Here is an 18,027-nt window from a genome sequence, read left to right as displayed (position 1 = left end):
ATTTGCATACTTATTGAGTTCAATGGGATTTATTTCTGTGCAATCATGTTTGAAAAGTCAATTCCGACTTATGGCAACCCTTTGAATAGGTTTTTCATGGTAAATGGTATTCAGAGGTAGTTTTATCATTGCCTTCCTCTGAGACTGAGAGGCAGTGACTGGCCCAAGGTCACCCAGTAAGCTTCATGGCTGTGGGGATTCGAACCCTGGTCTCCCAGGTCGTACTCCAACACTGACCCAGGAGAGGGGCAGAGAGGATTGGAGAAGGGGAGGGGAGGAGATTGGATGGGTGGGCACTGGGCAGAGGGGAAGCCCCTTTCCTTTCCAAAAGGAGAACATTGTGAACAGTATCATTGCTTTTCAGCTTTCCCCCCACCTTTTTATTCTACAGCAGGCACATGTAGCCTCTCACCCAAATTTAAACTAAAGCTGTCCCTGGCCACATCCACACCAGGCCTTTATTTCACTTTGGACAGTCATGGCTTCTCTCAAAGAATCCTGGGAAGTGCAGTTAGTGAAGGGTGCTGAATAGTTTTGAATAGAAAATAGTCTTTCATATGGAAGATGACAAGGAAGACAGTATTTGCACGGGGGTAAATACCACTGAACTCTATAAACATGCAAATGATCAAACCTGCCCTCCCCTCCCCCTTCACAAACTACACTTCCCAGGATGCTTTGGGGGAAGCCATGACTGTCTCAAGTGAAATCAAAGTCTGGTGTGGGTGTGGCCCCCTGCTTAGGCAAGCCAAGCAGCTGTGAGTTTGGCTTTTAGAACACTGACAGTTGGTTCTTACTGAGCATGCCCGACATTATCATTGAGTTCAAGCCAAAATTTATTAAATTAATTAAAAATCAGCCAGGCATTTTTTTGAACTTTTAAAATGCAGATGATGAAGGTCAGAGTATGGGGCAAGGTCAGTAATACAATTGCAGGTAATCTGTGGACATGGCTGATTTTTAATGAATTTCAACAGATTATGAAAATTCCCACAGAAAAAAGTTAAAAAGGCCCTGGGTTTTTTTTCTCTCTTTTTAGAAGTTGAACTCTCTATTCTCCCTCAGTTTTTTTTGTATCGCCATGAAAATTTAGAGGGTTGTTAAGCAAGCGTTCCTAAGTTCAGGACTATACGTTTTGTAAGGTTTTGTTTTGAAATGAATTTATGGGAAGCATCAGAATGGCATGGAGGGTATTTTCTATTTAACATTGCGTAATGTGAAAAATCCACGCTGGCTATAATATACAGGCACTCTTATGGCTGTATAATGATAACCTGCTGGATTCCTCATCTGTTTCTGTTTTGGTGGTGGTGTCTCTTTGGTGTACAGTAGGGCCCCGCTTTACAGCACTTCGCTTGACAGCGCTTTGCTAATGCAGCGGTCTCAATTAGACGCAATTAGACTAAAGCCCCACTCATACAGCGCTTGTTCCACCTTTACGGCGGTTTTCGGGCGTAGCACGCCATTCTATTCAATGAATTCGCTTTACAGCGGTTTTCACTTTACAGCAGGGGTCCAGAACATAACATGCCGTATGAGTGGGGCCCTACTGTATACCATCATATAAGGAAGAAAACACATGCAGGAAGGAAGGTAGATGGAGGAACATAGCAGAGAATTGGGGCCCAGAACCAGGCTAGAACAGGAGAATATACAAAAACTAAAAACGCAATCCAAGCCTTAGCAATAGGAGGAAACCATATGGAAGATGACAAGGAATACAGTATTTGATAGTCTCTAAAGAATAAGCAGAGTTCCAATAAAAGAATGGTCTCCAAGGGTTGATTTTAGGAAGCTGAACTACTTCTGGCCATAGTTTATGCTCAACTCTTGGATAAGTCAATTAACGCTACAACTGCTTAGAAAACAATTCATAGGTTTGAATCCTACTGACAGCAAGGTGTTTTGCTGTAATGTGGTAGGTCCACTGTAGAAAAAAATTAACTCAAAAGCTTGCTGTTCTTGCTTTTGTGAGTATGGTATATAATGACCACTGTTGTCCATGCACTGGAAACCTCCAGGCTGGATTACTGTAATGAGCTGTATGTCCGGCTACCCTTGAGGTTGGTCTGGAAGCTGCAGCTGGTACAAAATGCGGCGGCAAGACTGCTCACTGGGTCACCCCACTGCTGAAAGAATTGCACTGGCTACCTGTTAACTACCAGGCTAAGTTCAAGGTTCTAGTTTTGGTGTACAAAGCCTTATACAGCTTGGGACCAGGTTACCCGAAAGACCTTATCCCTTATATACCTAGTCAATCACTATGCTCTGCAGGTGAAGGCCTCCTGCAGATACCGTCTTATCAGGAGGTCCATTCCGCACAACATAGGAGATGGACCTTTAGTGTAGTGGCACCTCCCCTTTGGAATTCCCTTAAATATTAGACAGGCACTATCTCTTGTTATTTTTTCGGTTCCTACCGAAGACCTTCCTCTTTCAACAAACCTTTTAAGTAGAGACCTTATCCCAGTCTGTGTCTGTGTTGGAATTGCTTTTTAATATGTTTTTAAACATTTTCTTTTTTAAAGAAATGGTTTTAAAGCTTTTAAAAAAATGGTTTTAAAGATGTTTTGTTTTAATATATTTTAAAGTCTGTTTTTATGATGTTTTAACGTGTGTTTTTAATGCTTTTGTTTGCTGCCCTGGGCTCCTGCTGGGAGGAAGGGTGGGATATTATTTATTTATTTATTTATTTATTGTACTTATATACCGCCCCATAGCCGAAGCTCTCTGGGCGGTTTACCGTAAATATAAATTATAAATTTGTAAATTAAATAGTAAAATAAAATAATAAATAATAATTGCAGACTTATTTTTTGATAGCAGAGCTGCAATTGATTTACTCTCACATGTTTTAGCTGTGAAGAAGTAGTCTATATTTGAAGTAGGTTTGCCAACTATGGTATGATGTCTGACATTAGAAACAGTTACAGTTGTTGTTGTCCCTCTGGAAGCCACTGCTCCTAGAGATAGAAGTCCTTCATGAGCAGACAGAAAACAGAAGCAGACAAGCACCTCGAATCCATGTTTTGTGTGATGTCTCAATTGTCAGTGGCATGAACATCCACCTGGAAGTAAATTGAATTATGTTCTGAAGCATTTATTGCGTTCTCTGCAAGTGGCTCGGAAAAAGTCTCTACTGTACCTAAGAAAGAAGCCACTGTTTAGCATGGCTGCTGTTTGTTTTGTTTGTTTATTTAAGCCATTTCTATCCAACACTTCATTGCCAAGCAATCCCATGGTGGGTTATATAGTAAAGCAAATGCACACAATGAAATTTAACCAATACAACATTAAACAGCACAAAACAGCATTAAAACCACTTAACCAGCTTGCTATCAGTATAACAACAGATGGCCCCACCATATCGACTTTCATCCTCACCAACAGTTGGAGGAGGAGGTAGGTGCCAAAAATGAAAAAAAAAATCCTTATTGTATTTTCCATTTCAGAAAAAAATGTGGTAGAAGGCAAACGAGGCTCCCTAGAGTCTGCCTTGAAGGCAGAGGTCATTGCCTTCAAAGAAGAGAATGTGACTTTGCATGGCAAGGTGACTGCTTTGGAAAAGACTCTTGAGAGCACAGAGAAGCAAAGAAAGGATGTATCGGTGAGGCTAACAGATGGTTGTAAAGGTCCTATTATGAAATTGGACAAGCTCTTGAATATCTGATGGCGTGTGTTACTATCCTTGTTGTTTGATGGCCTCTATTAGGAATTTAGTTTTTCTTGAATGAGGTACAAAGTGCGCAGATGCTGCTTTCATGTTAACTGTTATGTGGTCCTGTCCCCTCCAAGCTTCTCTTACAGTTTTTGCAGAAATATGTCCTTTCTAATTTATTTATTAATTAAACTTATATCCCACCCTTCCTCCCAGAAGGAGCTCCAGGCAGTCTTTCTACCTATAGCATCCTTTACTTTTTGTTAATGTGATCTCCTACAGCCCTTTTAATGCTTCTAGCTAGCTGTTTTGCATTTAATTTATTTAATTTATTGGATTTCTTAGTCGCCCATCTGGCTGGCCATCCAGCCACTCTGGGCGACGTACAAAATGACCAAAATAACACAAAATGACACACCAATATAATAACATTAAAATCTAAAAGCGATAGTGGTAAAATCTAGCCCACCCCAAAGGCCTGCCTGAAGAGCCAGGTCTTCACAGCCCAGCGGAAACTCATTGTAGAGGGGGCCTGGCGGAGATCATTTGGAAGGGAGTTCCATAGGGTGGGGGCCACAATTGAAAAAGCCCTCTCTCTGGTCCTCACCCGTCTAGCTGTTTTGACTGGTGGGATAGAGAGGTCTTTTGAGGCCGATCTTGTTAGGCGGCATAGCTGATGATGCTGGAGGCGTTCCTTCAGATAGACTGGGCCAAAACCGTGTAGGGATTTAAAGGTCAAAACTAACACCTTGAATTGGGCCCGGCAAGCAACTGGTAGCCGGTGCAACTCTTTGAGCACTGGAGTTATGTGATCTCGCCAGCGGCTGCCTTTAATCAGGTGCACCACCGTGTTCTGAACCAGTTGCAGCTTCCGGACCATTTTCAAGGGTAACCCCACGTAGAGCGCATTACAGTAGTCAAGGCGAGAGGAGACCAGGGCATGTACCACCGATGGGAGCAGATGATTGGAAAGGTAAGGGTGTAGCCTCCGTATCAGATGCAGTTGATACAATGCTGCCCGGCTCACAGCCGAAACCTGAGCTTCCATGGACAGTTTGGAGTCAAGAATTACCCTGAGGCTGTGGACCTGGTCTTTTAGGGGCAGTTGTACCCCATTGAGCACCAGGTCCAAATCCCCTAACCTTCCCTCGTCTCCCACGAACAGTACCTCGGTTTTGTCAGGGTTCAGTTTTTCAGCTTATAATTCCCATCCAGGCACTCACCGACTCCAGGCACTTGGACATGGTTTCTACAGCCAACCTTGGTGAAGATTTAAATGAGAGATAGAGCTGTGTGTCATCCGCATATTGATGACACTGCAGCCCAAATCTCCTGATGATAGCCCCCAGCGGCTTTATATAGATGTTAAATAGCATCGGGGAGAGGATGGAGCCCTGTGGCACCCCACAAGTGAGAGGCCAAGGATCCGAAACCTCATCCCCCAATGCCACTCTCTGGTACCTATCAGAGAGGAAGGAATGGAACCACTGCAGAACAGTGCCCCCTGTGCCTAACCCCTCCAATCGGTACAAAAGGATACCGTGGTCAACGGTGTCAAAAGCTGCTGAGAGATCCAGGAGGACGAGGAAGGTGCCTTCACCCCTATCCAATGCTCTTCTCATATCATCCACCATTTAACTGTGAGGGGCTGATCAGTTTTCAATAAGTGAGGGATGTGTGACTATCAGAGCTTGGAAAAGTTACTTTTTTGAACTAAAACTCCCATCCGCCCCAGCCAGCATGGCCACTGGATTAGGCTGATGGAAGTTGTAGTTCAAAAAAGTACCTTTTCCAAGCTCTGGACTATCACAGTCACTAAAGAAGAGAACCAAGAAGAAATTGCTCTGGCAAAAATAAGCAATTTAATGAAATGGCACAGTGCCAGAGCCTTCTATTATTTAGATTCTTTTTTAATTAGCATCTTATGATTAATTAAACAATTGTTTCTTGTATCTTTGTGTTCCGGAAGAAATACTGCATGCTCCCTTGTGTGAACATTTCAGAAAGTTATGATCAAATAATTTGTCTGTGCTTTAAAGTGACACCACTTCAGCAGACATTTGGTTAAAAGAGGTAATCAGTGGTTTTTATGTAAAGCTTGTACTTGAAATAATGCTGTTTCCTATAAGTAGACATATGGAATAGTTAACAAGGAAAAGGTAGAGGTGGTTCATTTAACATCAAGGCCAACTTAGAAGTCACGCCTCAAGAGAACAAAAAGTTGTAGTTCACTTCTGCATTGGGCAACAGTTGAAACTAAATTTTGGGGTAATTATTTTTTCATTTCAGAATGAACGAGATACATTACAAATGGCTAAGGAAAAACTGACATGGGAGCTGGACCTTCTTCGGGAATCTGTCACAGCTTCCGAGATTCGAGCAAATGCCATGGAGAAGATGAATCAGTCCTTGGAACAAGAGCTTCAAGCAACTCTTTCAACTCTCAAAATGAAACACGAGGAAGCAGAGACTCACCAGAAGATATTTTTGACTTTGCAGCAAGATGCAGGTGTGCAAAAAGCTTTGCAAGAAAAACTCGATTGTCTAACTGTTACTCTAGGAAAGAGAGATGAAGAAATAAAATCCCTGCTACAACAGAATAGGGATCTGGAGAGGCACAGAGAAGTGCAGAAATCTGCTGTAGAACATCTCACGAAAGATATAGAAAAGAGAGATCAAGAAACTGAGTCTCAAAAAAAACAGATTGAAGTATTGGAAAAGCAAAATAAAATGCAGAAGGCTGCTCTAGAGAAACTAAATGTAGATCTAGAAGAGACTCGCCACACTGTGAAATCTCAGCAAGAGAAGATCCAAAATCTAGAAGAGCTGCTACAAAACCAAAGTAGTATAATGGAAAGCCTGACTTTGAATCTAGAACAAAAAGTCAAAGAAACTAAAATGATGGAGGAAAAAATCCAGATCATTGAAGAGAATGAGTCATTGCAAATTGGTACTCTGCTGAAAGATTTGGGTGACCTGAAAATACAGCTCAGTGAAAAAGATTGGGAACTCGCATCTCAAAAGCAGCTACTTCAAGAACAGAAAGAACAGGGGGGAAAGCAGGAAAAGTCTCTGCATGCAAGCCTAGAACACATGAAGGCCATTCTCGGGGATAAAGAAAGGGAGGTAGAATCCCAGAAGAGACAGATAGCAAGTTTCCAGCAGCAGGAGGTTCAACGGGAGGAGCATCTCCATGAATTGCATGAGAAACTAAAACAGATGACATTCATGCTAACCCAGAGGGATCAAGCGCTTGAGTCACAAAAGCAGCAAATAAATGAGATGGAAGGAAAAATGGAAACAGAACTGAAGGCTCTTCGTGAACTTATAGCAAAGACACAGGCATCCTTGAAGGAAAAGGACACAGAGCTGGAGTTTCAAATAAAAAATGAAGAAGAGTTGAAAAGACAGATAAGAGTTCTGCTTGGAGGTGTCCAGTATAGCACAGTGGTATTAAAGGAGAGAGATGGTAGTGCAGAATTTCAGAAAGAGCAAATAAAGCAAGTGAAGAAACAAGAGCTACAAGAAACAACTCTTGATATGTTGGAACAACTCAAGGTGCTGTTAAAGATGAGAGTGCAAGAAACTGAGTCCCTGAAACAGCAGCAAGAAGAACACAAGGAAGAGGAAGAGAGACTAGTAAGAGAAATGCAAACAAATCTTGAACAAGCAGAGCAAGCTGTGAGAAGTGGTGAGAGGCAACTAGAGTCCTTAAAGGAGAAAAACAGCCAACTTAAGCAACAAGAGGAAAAAGCAGTGGCACATACAAAATCTGTCTTGGAGAAACTGGAATTGACCAGATCTTCTCTTCAAGACAGAGACATGGAGATTGAATCCTTACAAGGACACATAAAGGAAATATCAAAACAGAAAAAATTGGAAGAGGAAAGTGTTGCAAGCCTACAGCAGGATCTAGTTAAGATGAAGCAATTAATGTCAGAGAAGGAAGAAGAGCTTCACAAACAGGCAGAATTAATTAGTACATACCAGGTTAAAGTAGAAGTCACACTAGCAGAATTACAGGTATGCCAGAGTCAGACAAGTCATCTGGAGGGAGTAATTAAACAGAGAGAACAAGAATGTAAGAGAGACCACCAAAAGCTTCAATACAAACACAAGCAGCTGAAAGAGGAAGAAAAAGAAAAATATTTAGAAGGGGAGAAAGAGGTGAAAACTCAAGATGAGAAAGGACAATTGAAAGATGAGATTAAGAAGCTTCATGAGAACATGCAGCATCTCCAACATGTGTTGAAGAAAAAAGTTGATGAGGCTGAATGGCAGAGAGAGAAAGTTGAGCAGCTGGAAGAGAGAGTCAGGGTTAAAGAGAAAGAAGTGCTAACCTGCAATGAACAGCTGAAGGTTAAAGAGAAGGATTTGCTAACCTGCAGTGAACAGCTGAAGAAAATTATTTCAGCTCTGAGATTGGAAAATAGTGAGGAGAATAGTTTACAGAGCCATATCCACGAAGTTCTTGGGTGGAAAGAAGAGGAGGCAACTAAGAGCAAGACACTTCAGGAAAAGGACCAGTGGTTGCAATGGCAAAAGGAAAAAATTCAATGCTTAGAAGATGAGAAAATAGTAAAGAAACAGGAACTGGATCGTCTGAAAGTTATTCTGAAACAGACAGAAAGTGGAGAGATAGAATGGAGAGAGAGAGCACAGAAGTTGGGTCTATCCCTGGCCCAAAGTGAAGAGGCCTTGAGAGCCCTCAGAGAAGAAGTGGCTGTTGTACAGAACATGGTTTTGGAAAGGGATAAAGACAGGCTTCATCTTCAGGTAAGCATTTTGGTGGTTCCACCTTAAAAACCTGCAGGTTGTTGTGATGTAACAAAATTGTTACCAGTATGCAGTAGTATGTGCCGTTGTGTGACAGCTGTGAAAGGTGAATTCCATGTTAGGGATCATTGACAAAGGAATTTAAAATAAAACTTCCAATATCATAATGCCATTATTCAAATCTGTGATGAGAACCCTCTTAGAACAGAGTGTACAGTTCTGGTCTCTTTATCTCAAAATGAATAATGCAGAATGATGCAGAACTGGAAAAGGGCAACCAAAATCATGAAGAGATTGGAGCAACTGTGAGGAAAGGTTCCAACATTTGTGGCTTTTAAGTTTTTCATAACTTTATTCAACTTTTTTCTAGAGGCGTGTAAGATTATACATGGTGTGGAGTGGATAGGAAGAAGTTTTCTCCATCTCTCATAATACTAGGGTCTAAGGGCATCCACTGGAGCTGAGTGTTGGAACATTCAGGACAGACGAAAGTACTTATTCAAGTGCATAAACTATGGAATTTGCTTCCACAAGATGTAGCGATGCCCACCACATTAGATGGCTTTAAAGAGGGATTAATCAAATTCATGGAGGATAATGCTGTCAGTGGCTACTAGCCATGATGGCTCTGTTCTACCTCCACTATCAGAGGGAGCATGTTTCTGAATACAAGTTGTTGGAAATTGCAGTTGGGGAGAGTGCTGTTGCACTCAGGTCCTGCTCACCAGCTTCCTATAAGCATCTCATTGGCCACTGTGAGATCAGAATGCTAGACTAGATGAGCCTTTGACCTCATCCAGTGGGTCTTGTCTTATGTTCATCATACTGTATGAAAACACACAGTAAGATTATATGTCATGGTAAGATTGTATCTGTCCTTAAATTCATTTTGAAAATATTCCCATTTGTACTTTGTAGTAGGAAACTGGCTTGGGTAGATAGCATTATAAAATTGGGATTTAACTAGATTCTAGGGTGTGATTAGCAGGATGCAAATAACGAATAAGGTGAAGGAGGAGGAAAAAGAGCCCAAGTAGCTGTGGGTTGAATGCTGTCAGACACATCCTCATTTGGACACACTTCATTTGTGCTTAAAATGGTCTAGGGGCATAGTAATAACATCCCTGTTCAAAAAGTTTGTGTAAGTACTTGGGTACTGAGGTGAGCAAGTAGTGTTGTTTGTTCTACAGGAGCAGTTAGATGCAGCTTTCAGAGCTCTGGAGGACGAGAGACTTATTACTAAAGCTCTGGCAGGAGATGCAGATCTGCTATGCAGAGAAAATGACATGCAAGAGATCCAGCATAAAGAGTCTGGAGAGGTAAATTAAAGGAACAGATGGGAAGGATAAATAGAGAAAAACACTTGAATTCTGATGTAGAACGGGGAATTCTTGAATGTCTTCCAATTTAAGTGTCTGGTTCTAAAATTTCCTATAACAATACTGCTGGAATGAGGGAGGCTATAGAATTAATCCCTGGTTGTCCCCATTTTGTTGGGAGAGGGTGTAAGCAGATAGGCACTTGGTACTACGTGTGGTGGACATGTAATTCAGAAGTTTTGGACTGATGTGTTTAAAGAAATAACTCTGGTAATAGTTAAGTGGTATGTTGCACGCCACACTTGGGAATATTGACTTTATTTTTGGATGATCAAAATGATCTTCTTCACAAAGACCTGATTAACTTTTTATTGGTAGCAGCAAGACAAGTGATCGCCCAGCTTTGGAAACAACTGGGCAATCTGAGTTTGGATATTTGGAGACAAAAAGTTTGGATTCTTGTGCTGATGCGAAAATGTACAAAACATCAACATGCAGATAATTTTATTGTTTTCCACAGGAGGACTGCCATCAAGCGGGTTATAGCTCCACCTATCATCCGAAGGCAAGAATGTTTTGAAGTCAAGACTAGGGGTGTCAGGCCCCTCCCACTCTCCAGTTCATTCTTGCCTTCGTCCGTGCAAGTTGGAGTATATAGCTTAGCGTCTAGATAAGTTTTTGTGTATTTGTGTGACAGGGTGTGGAGGTTTTGTGTGTGTATTCCCGTTATTTCCCTTCCCTCTGTCTTTTACTTTAGAGTCTGTGGGACTGACTGTTCTTTGTTTGTCTTTTTGCCTATTTTTTCCCTCAGTCCCTAGCTATTTACTGGGAGACCGTGGCTGTGGTTCTCCCTTCCTCAGGTGGCGGACGCAGCCTTATTCTGGGAGCTTGCGGCTGCAGCTCCCTGCCTAGCTGAACGGTGATTCTTGGAGACTGCAGCTGCGGTTCTCCCTTCCTCAGGCAGCGGCTGCAGCTCTCTGCTTTGTGCCGCCGCTCTTCCCGTACTTTTTCAACTCGCCGCCTATTTTCGCTGCAGCTCCCTTAAGATTTTTCCACTCCAGAGCCTGCGGCTGCGGCTCTTTCTACCTTCAGTGTTCCTTTACTAGTTGGGCTGCCCCGCCTCTCCCGGCTCGTTCCGCAGCATTTTAAACCTCGCTGCGACTGCCTTTGGAGCCTGCGGCTGCGGCTCCTTACCCTTTGCAGTTTCTCTTTGCTGTTGCCCCCCCTCCCTCCTCGCTTACTGAGTCTGTCCCAGCGGCTGTAGGGATTTCACTGGCCGTTTTGCCCTTTGGCAGTTATTAACTGGCTCGCCCTGTAAGCCGTGATCGCGCTTCTTAGCCCCGCGGCTGCAGAGTGTTTTTTTGAGGCCGCTTTTTGAGCTTGCTGGTGCTCCTCTGTGACCGCCATTGCTTCTTCATCGCTCCTAAGCCTTTCTGATTGGCCAATTTTCCCAATCTTTTCGCGGGCGCCATTTTGTTCCTCCCCCTTTTTTTCCGCCCTTTCTGTTTGGTCCTTTCAATAGTAAAGGATTCTGTTCAAGGCCTTTTCTATCAGTTTCTGTGTGTATGCTGCAGGGTAGAACATCTATAAGCCTGCTATAGGTTCTTCAACACAAACTGCTGACTGAAGCTGACTATTGAAGCTGTTTCGTGTATCCAGCCTATTTGGAACTATACATTCTGCCCCATTTGCGGCCGTGTACCAAAGCTGTTTGAAATTGTACATTCTGCCCCATCCGTGGCCGTGTACCAAGGCTGTTTGAAATTGTACATTCTGCGTATACTAAGGCTGTTTGAAATTGTACATTCTGCCCCATCCGTGGCCGTGTACCAAGGCTGTTGATATTGTACATTCTGCCCCATCCGTGGCCGTGTACTTAGCCATCTGAGCCGGTGCATTCTGCCCCATCCGTGGCCGTGTACTGAGCCTGTTTGGGTCTGTGCATTCTGCCCCATCCGTGGCCGTGTACTGAACCCCCTTGAAAATATATGATAGCGGAACAGCCAGCGACAACTCAGGCAACCAAACCTAAACAATCTAAGGCGGCCAAGCATAAGCACACCAAAACGGTTGCCAAAACTAAACATCTATCCAGCCACAGCACAACCAAGCGGCCACGCTACGTCTCTGTTCTGGTTTCCAAGGAGGCAGGCCAGGAACAGTTAATGAATCTCTTTCACTCTCCGACTGCATTCTCCGAGGAGGACTTTGCTGGGTTTCCTGACCAACCAGCAGCCAGCCACCCTCCTCCCATATTACCACCTAGAGCTTATTCATTTTCACAGCCTGCTGAGCCGTCCATAACGTCGCCTCTACAAGTGCAACCATCTACTTCACCAGGGCTGCAGCTGTCTCATGAGTTCATATCACAACTACAAGACATGCTGTCGTTCGTCACTCAAACACAGTCACAGTCACAAGTCCCTGCCATTCCTCAGCGGAGTGTGGACCACTATGTACGCAATGAGGCAGATCCATCATGCTCTCCAAATCCTTTTGACATTGCCAGGGGCAGGTTTGTTGATGACGTTTCTTGTGGGGAGGATCCACCATTTGCTATGCAAGCCGAAGGAGACGAATGGAGTGATCAGTCGGAACAAGAGGAGGATACATCTTATCGCCTGTTTGATGCCTCCGATTATCAGCCCCTTGCTCGCAGAGTATTGAACACCCTTGGTCTCCAATCTACACAACCTGCAGCTGCCACTCGTGCTATTAAAGGGGCCAGGGTCCTGAAATCCCCCACACCAGCAGAGCACTACCTTCCTGTGCCAGATCCTATTGCTAAGCTGGCCAAGGACAAATGGTCTCACCCATTACAAACACACCGTTTTAACGCCCTTGCGGACAAGCTTTACTCTTTGGCTCCAGAATTTACAAGCAGACTGGCCGTCCCTGGCATAGATGAGCCGATTTCCAGTCTAGTCTCTAGATCCCTTTTGCCGAGGGAAGGAGATTCACATTTAAAGGACGCCACTGAGCGGAGGCTGGACTTTGCCTTACGCAAAAACCATGAGGCCACCGCTTTCTCCATGCGAGCCTCTGCATCAGCTTCCATCTTTTCCAGGGCAGCGATGATGTGGTTGGATGATCTCTTAGATGATCCTAACCCCTATCCTGTCTCTCTGAGGAGGTCACTGATGAAATTACACAAGACGGTGGCGTTTGTGGCTGATGCCACCTTGGACGCAAATCAGCTGGGAGCAAGAGCTATGGCAGCTCAGGTAGCCGCTTGGCAGACCCTCTGGCTTCGGCACTGGCAAGCGGACTCTACAGCCAGGGTTAACTTATCAAGGGCACCTTATTCCGGCTCATTACTCTTCGGCGAGGAAGCCCTAAAGGCAGTACTTGTTGACCCCAAGGATGCTCGGAAGCCTGTCTTGGCCACTGTCAGGAACGTTGATTGCAGGCCCTTCAGACGTTTCACCTCATACCGCACGACCCAGCCCTTTCGAGGAGCGCGGCCTGGGGGACGAGGCCGCGATTTCCGAACCAATGATTTCCGTTCCTCCAGGGGAGTCTGGAACAGACGTTTCCCAGGCAGAGGTCAGTACCAGGGACACAGAGGTACCTCAACGTCCTCATATCGGGGAGGGTCTTGCCAGCACAGACAGTACTGACGCGATACTGGTCAGGGGCAGACTGCTTCTGTTTGGAGACCATTGGCTGCGTCTGACTCAGGTCGCCTGGATCAGAGATCTTTTTTGCTATGGCTGTGCACTAGAGTTTTGGGCAACCCCTCCAGACAGATTTCATCCCTCTCCTTGTCCCAGGGCACCATCCAGGCACTGCATCATGCAGACAGCCATACATCACCTCTTGGACACAGCGGCAATAGAGCCAGTCCCTACAACAGAGAGGTCGGAAGGGGTGTACTCCCTCCTATTTGCTGTGCCCAGACGAGATCTGTCATGGAGGGCGGTGTTGGACCTCAAGTTCATCAACCGTTTCGTAAAGTATCGCAGATTCAAAATGGAATCCCTCCACTCCATTACAGAAAGCCTTCACGAAGGAGACTTCCTGGCTTCTATTGACCTAAAGGAAGCGTATCTCCATGTGCCTATTTGCATAGCCCGCAGAAAATTCCTTCGGTTTGCCTTCGGCCCTCAGCATTTTCAATATCGAGCGATGCCATTCGGCCTCTCGTCTGCCCTGAGAGTATTTACCAAGGTGCTACTCATACTAGTGGCTTACCTCTGGCTTCAAGGGGTGCATATGTACCCCTACGTGGATGATCTTTTAATACGGGCGACTTCCAGGGAGCTGGCTCATCGCCATCTAATGCTCACGCTCCATGTCTTGCAGACCTACGGCTGGCTAGTCAATTTTGACAAGAGCCATCTCCAACCAACCCAACGCCTACAATATCTAGGGGCGATGTTGGACACCCTGCAGGTGACGGTGTTACTGTCTCCAGACCGCATAACTGCTATCATAGACATCACACGGTCTCTGATGCACCATGCAACCGCAGACGTCATGCTTCTAGCAAGGGCTCTCGGAAGGTTGGTGTCCACCATCCATATTGTGCCATGGGCTGGAGCTCATACTCGCCAACTTCAGTGGGCTTTGTTACCATTTCAGCAGGACATTGCCAGGTCCAATCATCGAACAATCCCCTTGAGCCCCGCACTGCGTCTTTCATTCCGCTGGTGGATGAGGGTCCAACATCTCACCCAGGGCACTCAGTTCAGAGAACCCCGCAGGACTGTTATCACCACAGATGCCAGTCTCTTCGGCTGGGAAGCCCACTGCAATTCCCAGTTCGTTCAGGGGGTTTGGACCAAAGCAGAGCAGACTCAGAGCATCAGTTGGCTAGAACTGAAAGCTGTTCACTTAGCTCTGCTCCATTTTCAGTCTCTGTTCCCCTTGGACCATGTTCTCATTCGAACGGACAACATGTGTGCGAAATCTCATTTAAACAGACAAGGGGGAACCAGGTCCCGTTCTCTGCAGAACCTAGCTTACCTCATATTCGACTGGGCAGAACAACATCTACAATCCTTGAAAGCAGAACATCTCAGAGGAATTTGGAATGTGACAGCAGACTGGCTCAGCAGACAACAGGTCTTTCCAGGAGAATGGAAACTTCATTCGACCATTTTCCATCTTCTCCAGCATCAGTTCGGCGTCTTCTCAGTTGATCTGTTTGCCTCCAGTCGCAATTGCCAGCTACCCAGGTACTTCGCACGATACCTGGACACGACAGCGGAAGCGGTGGATGCTCTGTCGCTACCATGGCCGGATGGCCTATTGTACGCCTTCCCTCCAATACCACTGTTAGCCAGAACCTTGAGGAAGGCGTGGCGCGAGAGGGCGCAGGTGGTTCTGATAGCACCATATTGGCCCCATCGACCGTGGTTCTCGGATCTCCTTGCCATGTCAGTGACGGACCCTTGGACGCTCCCAATCAGGCCAGACCTCTTATCCCAGGGCCCAATATGGCATCAGGACCCCAATTGGCTCAACCTAACAGCGTGGCTTTTGAACAGGGACATTTGAGGTCTGCTGGCCTGTCTGACGCTGTTATTGACATTATATTGGCCTCTAGACGACCATCTACCACTCGTATATAGCAACATACTTGGGTGGCATTCTCCAGGTGGTGTCAGTCCCAGCACCTCGATCCTTCCCAGGCCACAATACAACAGGTGCTGCAGTTCCTTCATAGGGGCCTCATGATGGGACTTAGACCCAACACCTTACGTCGACATGCATCCACTCTGTCGTCCATTCTCTCAGTGTCCTCCGCTGGTGCTCCTATTGCCTCGCACCCGTTCATCAATCGTTTTCTGAGGGGAACCACTCTACGCTCACCGGCTGTATTCCACCGCTTTCTCTCATGGAGTTTGTCGAAGGTCCTGCAGGCTTTACAACGCCCTCTGTTTGAACCCCTTAGGACTGTGCCTTTACGTCTGTTGTCATTCAAGGGCCTGTTCCTGATCACAATCACCTCTGCGAGACAAGTTTCGGAACTGGGCACATTGTCTTCTGCCCGCCATCTCTGTGTTTTTCACAAGGACTCTGTTGTGCTGAAGACCGATCCTTCCTTCCGTTCCAAGGTCAATTCAGTTTTCCATTGCAACCAGGACATTGTTCTTCCTTCCTTTTGTCCGAATCCTACCCATCCTCTAGAGAAGGCTTGGCATTTGTTGGATGTTCGGAGGGCTTTCAAGACCTACCTGTCTAGGACCCAGGATATACGACGAACTGAGTCTTTGTTTGTATCCTTTCATCCATGTTCTATGGGGCATAAAGTAGCTAATTCCACCTTATCCCACTGGTTGCGCGCATGTATTACCTTAGCTTATGAGTCCCTTAGGCTTCCAGTTCCAGCTAGCATAACAGCGCATTCCACTAGATCTGCGGCCACTACGGCTGCTTTTGCTACCAACGCTCCTGTTGCTGATATTTGCAGAGCTGCTGTTTGGTCTACCCCACATTCATTTATAAGGCATTACAAAATAGATCGTTATGCCTCTGCCGATGCCTCTTTTGGCAGACGAGTTTTGCAACAGGCTCTTAATGATGATTAGGATGCGGGTGGTCCCTCCCTGTTATGGGCTGCTTTGGTACATCCCGCTTGATGGCAGTCCTCCTGTGGAAAATGGACCATTGGTCTCACCTGAAGGGTGATTTTCATAGGAGGACGGCCATCATGACCCTCCCAGTTGGAGGATACCTAGATATTTTTCGGGGGGTTTTATATATTCCTGTTACGCTATTATATTTAGATTTACTAGTGAAGTCAAGACTGCTATTACTGTTATATCGCTACGTTAGAGTCATATTATTATGATTGTTGCTATTGTGTTACGTCTTTGCTGGTAGGCCCGTTGGCCTTTTTTCCTGCATTTTTAGATATCTCTCTTTGGACTTGCTGCGAATGAACTGGAGAGTGGGAGGGGCCTGACGCCCCTAGTCTTGACTTCAAAACATTCTTGCCTTTGGACGATAGGTGGAGCTATAACTCGCTTGATGGCAGTCCTCCTATGAAAATCACCCTTCAGGTGAGACCAATGGTCCATTCTATTTATTCTGTTTTTATGTGAATAATCAAGAGCAAGCAATGTGCCCTCCAACATCCCATATGCAGTAACGGAGAGGAGTCTTGGGCTCGGAGCCTTTTGTCCTTGTTCCCTGATTTCTGAGTTGCCGTGTCTTTAATCCTTTGTATAAGTGTGCACACCTGCAAAGAGAGATATTTTGGTTAACTTTGTAAGGGTGGAGGGAGGGAGGAGTGTTGTTCACTTACCTGTTTGATTGTTTTCTGTTTTTTAAAGATCAATAAAATACATTAAAAAGAAAGAGGACAGTGCGCTATCCGTGAAGCAAAGTCTCCATTCTACATCTACATATAGCAACTGTATCTTTTGTTGTGCTTACCCCACCCTGTTTTCATCTTCATACAGGCTGTGAGAAAAGAGGGAGAACAGACATGGTTAGCTGAAAAGAGACTCTTGTATAGACGCCTGCAGCTTCTACAGCAAGCTGTTGCCCGGCTGGAGAATGATAAATATGGTCTAGAGCAGCGTAATACCCAGCTTAGAGGTGCACTAGAGCAGGTGAGATTCCCTGTATGGGAAACAAAAATAATTATAACATCAGAATTCATTTCTGTGCCTCCTCCCCATTTCTCAGTGAAATCTAATCATACCTGTATCACTCACTACCCATCTTTATAGTAAAAAAATTGATACTTAAAATCTGATACCAAGTTACCTCTATTATAGATATGTAACTCTTTAGATCTTTATAGATATGTAACTCTGCCTGCTCCTGATTCTTCCAGTGCAGACTTGTCGTACTTTACTGATTTCACAGGCTGGTCATTTTTTTGTTCTTTTTCTCTCTTCAGAGATTTCAGAGCTTTCCAGAATATCAGTGTTCTGTGCATCCTGGCTTACTCGGCTCTGGTGCTTGTAGTGGTTCATTTTCATAGCTCGTAACATTTTTATCCTCCTTTGTCCTCAGCCCCATTGTTATCACCTGATTTGTTAGTATCCCCTCCCCCTTCTTCTCTTGTCTTCAGGTAGAACGTGAACGAAGGAGACTGAAAAGGAGTCGTGGAGACCTTTCTCTGAGCTTTGAACTCTCCCAGGCTGACTCTGGCCCCCCAAAGATTCCATCCCTTGCAAAGGTCTGAATATTTACATATTCTAAAACATAATGTTTTCATATTTTAAAACCACTTAAACCTATCCATTATTTTTGTTCTGCAATCTTTTTTCTTCTAGATAATGGCATGCTGATATCTGTAAATTGTATTTCAGT

The 18,027-nt window shown here is 44.9% G+C and overlaps 1 protein-coding gene across 4 annotated transcripts in view; it reads left to right on the top strand.

Moving 5' to 3' along the window:
* The window catches only part of CEP250 (centrosomal protein 250), a 91,289-nt gene that overhangs the window by 71,419 nt on the left and 1,843 nt on the right, over nt 1–18,027 (top strand). For all 4 annotated transcript variants that reach the window (XM_061631767.1, XM_061631764.1, XM_061631765.1 and 1 more), the window contains 5 exons: nt 3,453–3,607; nt 5,948–8,434; nt 9,625–9,753; nt 17,166–17,318; nt 17,786–17,893. In XM_061631767.1, the coding sequence (XP_061487751.1) occupies nt 3,453–3,607; nt 5,948–8,434; nt 9,625–9,753; nt 17,166–17,318; nt 17,786–17,893 (3,032 nt within the window). The remainder of the gene's footprint in view (nt 1–3,452; nt 3,608–5,947; nt 8,435–9,624; nt 9,754–17,165; nt 17,319–17,785; nt 17,894–18,027) is intronic.

Source organism: Rhineura floridana, chromosome 6 (genome assembly GCF_030035675.1).
Source record: "Rhineura floridana isolate rRhiFlo1 chromosome 6, rRhiFlo1.hap2, whole genome shotgun sequence".
Lineage (NCBI taxonomy): Eukaryota > Metazoa > Chordata > Lepidosauria > Squamata > Rhineuridae > Rhineura > Rhineura floridana.
This window is presented reverse-complemented; position numbering and strand designations above follow the sequence as displayed.